Source organism: Tachysurus fulvidraco, chromosome 1 (genome assembly GCF_022655615.1).
Source record: "Tachysurus fulvidraco isolate hzauxx_2018 chromosome 1, HZAU_PFXX_2.0, whole genome shotgun sequence".
In the NCBI taxonomy this organism is placed as follows: domain Eukaryota; kingdom Metazoa; phylum Chordata; class Actinopteri; order Siluriformes; family Bagridae; genus Tachysurus; species Tachysurus fulvidraco.
Window position 1 is genome coordinate 48,320,406 of NC_062518.1, and position 8,589 is coordinate 48,328,994.

General features: G+C 38.8%; 1 protein-coding gene across 1 annotated transcript; it reads left to right on the forward strand.

Moving 5' to 3' along the window:
* The first annotated feature begins 522 nt into the window (after window positions 1-522).
* LOC113635014 (cell adhesion molecule 2-like) lies at window positions 523-7,176 on the forward strand. The gene is made up of 6 exons (XM_027134236.2): window positions 523-1,332; window positions 2,628-2,948; window positions 3,391-3,453; window positions 4,621-4,689; window positions 4,823-4,951; window positions 6,160-7,176. Exons 1-6 carry the CDS (start codon window positions 1,278-1,280, stop codon window positions 6,384-6,386), a joined length of 864 nt encoding a protein of 287 aa, XP_026990037.2. The 5' UTR covers window positions 523-1,277; the 3' UTR covers window positions 6,387-7,176.
* Window positions 7,177-8,589: the final 1,413 nt, after the last annotated feature.

Genomic DNA, 8,589 nt, shown 5'->3' on the forward strand with positions numbered 1-8,589 from the left:
TATTAAGGGAAGAAGCTTCTTGTATCAGCACATAGTAATAGTGCTTCTTCTTTATTTGTCTAATAATGTCTAATTAGAATATGGTAATATTCCCCATAAAAATTCCACTTGTTTAAAGTGTTCATGGCGTCAGTTACATGCTGCAATTGAAAACGAGCTTTCATTAATTCAGTCACAAGAGGACAGTAAAATGTCTCTTAATGACTGCTTCATGATGTGGCCATTTTCCATGGTGTGTTTAAAGTGCAGTGAGAAAAAACGTAGACTCAAGTGAAATAAACCTATAGCTTTGTTGTAAACGACAAACTTACAGATTTTATCAGTCCACAGAGGCAGAGTGTTTGTGGCTGAAAGTGAAACTAAGTTTGTGCTTCTGAAAGGAAACGGAGCGCTTACAGGAAACTGAAGGTGAAAAAACAGACCATTCAGGAAACGTGTCCTGAAAAGAAAGAAAGAAAGAAAGAAAGAAAGAAAGAAAGAAAGAAAGAAAGAAAGAAAGAAAGAAAGAAAGAAAGAAAGAAAAGGTGCTCCATTATTTGGGTGTAGATGTCGGTTATGGCTCGACACAATATCATGTGCTAATGAGCAGTGTTGCTTCAGCTCCTTTTTGACTAGCGCCTGCTTCGTTAGGCCTTAAAGGTCATTACGGACCCCAAAAAGCTGCAACCACACTGCTATTGTGAACACTGACTTTTTTCCCCTCTGAGTGAAAGACACCTCCGAATAGGTCCAAGAGCAAAACCATGTTGAACAGCATCCTAACAGGAGTACATGGGGTATGAGTCCTGCTTGGTGGTGGTGCTGTGAGACTGCGGTGATCCTTGCAGAAGCACCAACCTCCTTCCTTTCTTCCTCACTAGTATAAAATGACTCCTGCTGTTTTTACCTCCTTCACCTTACTGACACTTCCCCAGTGGATGATGATGAAGCTAAAGGAGATCCGAGTCATCCGTCTCTCATCCACCCAATCATCCCTCTTTCCCAGTGATCCTATAGTCCCTGTACGTTTAAACCATGTCCCACGTCTGCACTGCTCTAGTTATTTTTTGTAATAGTATTTATAATAGATTTTGTATTCTTTTGTGCGATTGGACAAAATTTGTGTTGAAAGTTTTTGATAACAATGAACAAAACCTAAGCCATCGATAGGACACCCAGTTTTGTGGTCAGCCTTGAGACCCAGATTTTAAGTGTGCTGATGTGTATCTGCTTTACCTCTGTAAGATACCCGTGTGTGTGTGTGTGTGTGTTTGGCAGAGTTTGAGAGGCTTTCAAATATGCAACATCTCTGTGTTCTACTTTGGGGGCTTTTTGTTGTTTCCTCTTACTGTGGTAAGTCTGAAAACTTACAATTATAGGTATAGTATAATTTTAAATAAACTTATATATATATATATATATATATATATATATATATATATATATATATATATATATATATATATATATATATATATATATATATAATTTTAAATAAACTTAAATATATATATATGTGTGTGTGTGTGTGTGTGTGTGTGTGTGTGTGTGTGTGTGTGTGTGTGTGTGTGTGTGTGTGTGTATAATTAAATGGAATTAATCATTTTAAAAACAATCTACATAAGACATTACTAGGGATCCAAGAATTTCAGCTGGACACGGAGTTCAATTGTTTTTGTAATTTTTGTCATTTTCTTCTACTTCTTCTTTTTATTTCTCACTTCTAAAGTGTAACATAATAACGATTATTAATTATTAATTATTAGCAATATGAATCAGACATAAATCTGCAGTAGTACTTATATCCACATTGTGGATTTGTTGTGTAAAAGTCTACAGGTGTTTAATGTGTGTATATGTTTGTATGTTGTAAAGAATATTTATTTATTTATTTATTTATTTATTTATTTATTTATTTATTTATTTATTTATTTATTTGTATCTCGTTGTTAAGTCTTTTAGGCTCTATTTTATTACCACTATATAAAACACATTGTAGAAATATCCTTGACTCATCTCTGAACATTCAGTAAATTATGTTTAAGTGTTAGCATATTATATATTGTTTCTACCGAAGGAACACAGCAGAATTATTAGCACCCTTCATTATCATGGGAGAATTACATTTTCAACAAATGTTCCTAAAAAGTAAAACGTTTTTGTGTAAATGAACCCAAACGGACATTTTTTTTTTTATTTTTTTTTTTTAGTGGACTATTTTCCACTTTTTAGAATTTAGGACTGTTGAAGCATTTGAACATGTTATTTTTATTTTTTTATTTTTTTGTATCATATGTCATAAAGCACTAAAAAGAAAGAAATATTGTTTACACAGGATGAGGTCGAGATTTTCGGAGGCCGAGGCAGGCGGTGTTTTAGAAACGATGCGTCTAATTTCCACTCTCGCATTCAAACGAACTTCAAATTCACGTCACTTCTGATGATACAGAGGAAAGAATCAGGAATGTTGTTACAGGACAATTCGTCCTTAGTAACCACCTGGTCAGAGTCATGACATGTTTAAATAAATAAATATATTCATATACTCTAACTGTATAGCCGTATATTCATCTCCAGACGTATATCATTGGTCTCATTTTATTCCTTAATGTTTCTGACGTTATGCTCTTCATTAATCCTCCTTCCAGGTTCCTGCGACTCTTTTTCCGTGACTCAGTTTCCGTCCACACTCAAGCTGAACAAAGGAGAAGACCTTCAGATCAGCTGCAGCTGGAACATCAGCATCTTTAGAGCTAAGGTGAAATGGTTTAAAGACTTCCACCCGGTTAAATTCAACCAAAGCGACAGACTTGTTCTTACAGAACCCGAAGGCAGCGTCTCGACGTTAGTTATAAAATCCTCTGATGAAAACGACGCAGGGTTTTATACGTGTGAAGTAACACAAGACATTCCTCAGCTGCTGAAGAGAAACGGAACAGGGACAGATGTCACGTATGAGACAGAGGATGGTTAGTGGGCTTCTCTTTTTGAATGAATCTTTTAAAACTATGTACATCTTACATTGTTTAGCTAATATCATGACATACAAGTTACAGATTTAACAGCAGAACAATGAAAACCGTCCGAACGAGACGTTCCTTGACAGGAAATAACTCAGAATTAATGAATACTGCTTTGTTCTTCACACAGGAAGTGGTTAGAGAAAATTTGACTTATATTGTGCTCATATTTTTTATGCTTTCTGTTTGAGTAGCGTGAATGAATTGAGCCCTGTATTTTAAACACCAGTTACCAAACCAGAGCACCAGGGCTCTAATCTAAACTTCTGCTATCCCTATTGACTGTGTACAATATACTGTACAGTAATATCTATAGACGTACAGTATAGTAGTGTGGTATAGACACTTGTGTGTATGTTGATATAAGGGTTCAATTAATATTATCTTGCAGTGTTTCCATCAGAGCTGGTAACTACCATCAGACCAGTTTCTACCTCCTCACCCAGTACACCACGTAAGTTTCATCTACAGTGGGACAGAGTTATATATACTGCTCTAGTTTCAATATCCTGGTGTCTTTAGCGCTATAGCATTAGTGTAGCAGAAAGGTATAGTGTTAGTGTAGTACAAAATGTAGTTATAAACCATTACAGCAGTGTACAGAAGTACAGAAGTTAGTATGGTGTTAATATAGCAGAGTTATTTATAAAGAGATATAACACATATGTACAGTATATGTTAGTATAGTACATCTGTAAGATTTTAGTATCACAGTGTAGTGTCTATAGTGGTAGTTATAATTTCTTAGTGTTACTGAAGTGTTAGTGTAGTACGGTGTTAGTGTAGTGTTAGTGTAGTACAGTGTTAGTGTAGTGTTAGTGTATATGGTGTTAGTGTAGTGTTAGTGTAGTGTTAGTATAGGGTTAGTATAGGGTTAGTATAGGGTTGGTATGGGGTTAGTATGGGGTTAGTATGGGATTAGTATAGGGTTAGTATAGGGTTGGTATGGGGTTAGTATAGGGTTAGTATAGGGTTAGTATAGGGTTAGTATAGGGTTAGTATGCTGTTAGTATAGGGTTAGTATGAGGTTAGTATAGGGTTAGTATAGTGTTAGTATAGGGTTAGTATAGTGTTAGTATAGGGTTAGTATTGGGTTAGTATGGGGTTAGTATGGGGTTAGTATAGGGTTAGTAATATTTTAAAACATTAGCGTTTAAATCCAATATTCATTTAGTTGTAATTTATGTCCAAATATTTAGCTGTATTTATGTCCAATATTAATTTAGTAAAATGATTACATGAAGCAAAAGAGGTGATTTAATATATAAATCCAGTGACATCACACTGGGTCATGGCCCCTAGTTTGAGAGCCCCTGCTGTAGGACCTTAATATAAGTATAGTAGAGTATAGTAGTAAATTGTAGTAGAGGTATAGAGCAGTATCCTTTAGTGGTACACTGTTAATATAGGCCCATGGTGTGAGTACAGCAGGACCTGTATAGGTAAATATGGTGCTAAAGTATATACAGTAAAGTGTATAGAGGCAGAGTATTAGTCTAGCAGTGTTGAATGTAAAGTGCTCATGTTTACATAATAGCTTTTGTAGTATTATTGAGTTTGTCTGACTCATTAATACTGATTACTTGTTAATATTAATATAATTTTCTATTGTTTAAACCAGAGCCTGTGACTACAACCACCAAACCAGTTCCTGTGGCCTCAACCAGAACCCCACATACAATCTACAGAGGTATATATTGTAGGGATCTGTACTGATATATACCGAAGCCGTTTGCTCTGTTGATAACTACCTCATCGTCTCTACACTTTACACTTTGCACTTTGAGCATTTGCACTTTTGAAGCATTTTTTTTCCAAACCAGGTCCTGCTGAAGAAGTTAATGAAAACGGACCCATCATTTTTGCAATCCGTTGTGTGCCCTTCGTCACTCTACTGCTGGCCGTCTGCTTTCTTAACAGCTACAAAACAAATAAACCTCCAAAAAGATCAGGTGAGGAGGAAAAAAGAGAAGTGCAAAAAAGCTGAGTAGTTACCTAAGCTATGTTAGCATTTCTCAGAGAAATGTAACTCGCTAAACCACAGGCTGCATGACGAAACCACATAATAGTGTCAGAGAGAGCGAGAGAGAGGGAGAGAGACGGAGAGAGAGAGAGAGAGAGAGAGAGAGAGAGAGAGAGAGAGAGATGATTGGTGTCTAGTAAGCTCAAGTTAAACGTGCGGTCTCCATTGTTTCAGAAATGCTTTAGAAAACTGAGTCGGGATGACAAACAAAACAAATACAAAACTAACGTGTAGCCAATGAGCAGAAAGGGGCGTGTCTTGTCGATATGGGCGGAGAGAGTGTTCAGTGCGCATGTGTGACGTTAGCAGAAAGCGGTTTTAACATTGACATGGAGGATAAAAACAAAGAAAGAAAGAGAAGAAAGACTTACGATAAGGACAAGAAGTAGGACGTGTTAATATAGGATCAGCTTTCCAGCGCTGGAGAGAACTGAAGGAGCAGGAAGTCGGCCACATATTCACAGGTTGGAGTTTCCCGAGTCAATAACTCCTGAGCTAAACGCTGTTACTACACAAATAACACCTCTTTTCTATCGTAGTAATGTAGAGAGGCAGCTACAACCGCGTTTTGTGTAGTAACAGCGTTTAGCTCAGGAGTTATTGACTCGGGAAACTCCGACTTGTGAATATGTGGCCGACTTTACTTAAGACGCCGAGGCGCTTTTTTCCTTCTCGATAGGTGAGTAACGTTGGTTTTGCTTTGTTACACAGAACTAATATATGCCTTTGTCCTTTACATCATTATGCTTGTGTGGCATTTTTGTTGTTTGTTTATCTGCAATCGTATTGTTCTTCCCTTCAGCTATGATAGACACGTTTCTTTCTGTTAGTTGCCTGGGTTACGTATGTATGTGTGGGCGGAGCTATCGATACAGGGGTGGGAACCATTTGGGTTAGGGGCGTGTTTGTTTTGGTGATTTTATATGTCAACATTGGCTTTCAAACAACGGAGACCCCACCTTTAATCAAGGTGAGATTTAGTAGAAAAAAATGCTCACTTAACAAGGACAATCCAGTCTCTCTGACACTAATTAGATACACTAATGATAATGTAGATGTCAGATGTCACAGTTCAACAATATCAGATACAATTTTAACAATAAACTTCTGTGTATGTGTTCCTAATTCCAAAAACAGCAGGAAAGCAAGCCTTGGCGGTGGAGGAGAATGAACAAAAGGGACAAGAACATCGGGAACAAGACAGAAAAGAAGAAAAGAAAAATGAACAGCTAGGACAGGAAAGAGGAGCGGAAACTGAACATGAATTAACAGCAGAGGAAAGAGAAGTGAAAGAGAGGACTGAAACAGAACAGGGAAGAGAAGTGGAAGTGGTGAATGAAATAACGGGCAAGAATGAGACTTGAGAAAGAAGACCTGGATGAACGTGTTGAATAGTTTATGAATAAGCTGATTTATGGAAGCCCTTCGGTTCTGCATGCTAGAAATCATCAAGCAGAAGGAAAGTCAGGCAATGCACAAGCTCTATAATTGCAACTGTAATAATATGACACATACATAATAAATGTTGTTTCATGGTCCATCTTAAAAGTCAACCGTCTGCCAACAACCCAAACTCTAACACAAAACTGTTCACATCGCAGTCCATGACAAAAAATTTTAAGTGCAGTGGTAGCCAACAGTCCGGTACAGAGTCCCTCTCTACAGCCTCAGTGAGGACCGACACAAGTGACGGTTCCCACCCTCTGAATCCCTTCCACCCCGTCTTTCCCTCTATATTGCTACCTCACTGACTTAAGGCCTGAGCAGCTGATGTTGTGCAGTCGGTGATCCAGATTCCTGACACAACACAAGCTTCCATGAGTTAGGACATACTGTACTACATACCTGTCAGTATTCTAGAGAGAACATAACACACCTTGACAGATTTGATTCCAGGGTTCTCCCCATATGAATTACGAACCGATTGTATGCCTTGAGGTGTCATAGATGTAAAAAAAAAAATAATAATAATAATCCAAAAGGAAATTTGGTACACTGCTGATCTGAGAGCAAAACTTCACTCACTGGGTCAATTAATGCCTCTTTTCCACCGGAAAGAACCGGGTGCTGGTTCAGAGCTAGCGCTAGTGCTGGTTCAAAGTTGGTTCCACTGGTGAACCTTCTAAGAACCGGTTCGCCTTTCCACCGGCTAGAGAGCCATCACAGTGCCGAGTGTGACGTCACTGTATACGTGTCACGTGTCCCAGTGACGTTAGCGCAGCAGCGACAAACACAAACACAACAACAATGGCGGATGTTGCTTTACTGTTAATGCTCATGGCTTTGTGAACCTACATCGGCATCCAAACGCGGCGAATAAAACATGTACGTGCGGCTCCATGTAATCTGTATAAACGGAGGTTGTAATCGATAAAGTACATAACGTTATTTTATCGTTAACACAGAAAGAAAATTTAGCCTTAGCATGTAGCTACCTACTATCATGTGTGCTGATAATGTATCATATCGCGGTAAAGTAAAAGTGTATTAAACATTAGTATACTTAAGGTACATTATCAAACGCGCTAACAGTAGCCCCGCCCACAGCTCCTGACACAAGCGGTTCTTAAGTCTAGACCAGCAACGTTTTGGTGCTACTTAAGAACCACTTTTCCTGGTTCAGAGCCGGTGCTTTGGCGGTCGAAACAGAAACAACTGGTTCTAAATTAGGCTCCGAACCTGCACTCGAACTGCCTCGGGGGGGAAAAGGGGCATAAGTCCTGCTCTCCAAAGACTAGTTCAAAGATTACAAAAAATAATAACACAACTTGGCCAGTGTTACCACAGGCCTGCTAGTGGCTCTGCTATGGCATGTCTGGGGTATATGATATACAGTAAGAGGTGTTTGAACATTGACACGAGGCGTATTTAAACAGCATATGGCAGACACTTATATCCAGGGTGACTTACATTTTTTCTCATTAATAGGGCATTTCAGGGTTAAGAGCTTTACTTAAGGGCTGAACAAGCAGCAGTATTTGGATCTGAACTTACAAACACCATGCAACATTCACCAGCATCTGCTGCATTAAAAGTGGCTGACAGACCCCAAAGGGTAGACTGTTACCCTACAGACCCCAAATAGTATGACTGTTACCCTACAGACCCCAAAGGGTATGACTGTTACCCTTTGGGGTCTGTATGACTGTTACCCTACAGACCCCAAAGGGTATGACTGTTACCCCAAAGGGTATGACTGTGCAACCTGCTGATAAACACTGCACTGGTCCAGCAGCTGATCCATTCAGAACTACAAATTGGTCAAGGGGATGAACAATGTAGGGCAGCAAACCAGAGTATGGCATTATGGTGGCAGTAATTCACACAGAACACACTGATTCTATCCTTCTTCATGATTAGTACAGCTGGGATCACTCAGAAGCTGTTCAATTCAATGTTCATCCAATCTTCTTACTGAACTGTTAAGATGTCCTGAAATAGACCTAATGAGCTGATTACCACCTTTCCCATGGGGCACTGATAGCACAAGTCGTTATGGCTCTGGTTTGTTGAACAGATCAGTTATCAGCTGTTGGGCCCCTGAGCAAGGCCCTTAACCCTCCCCAC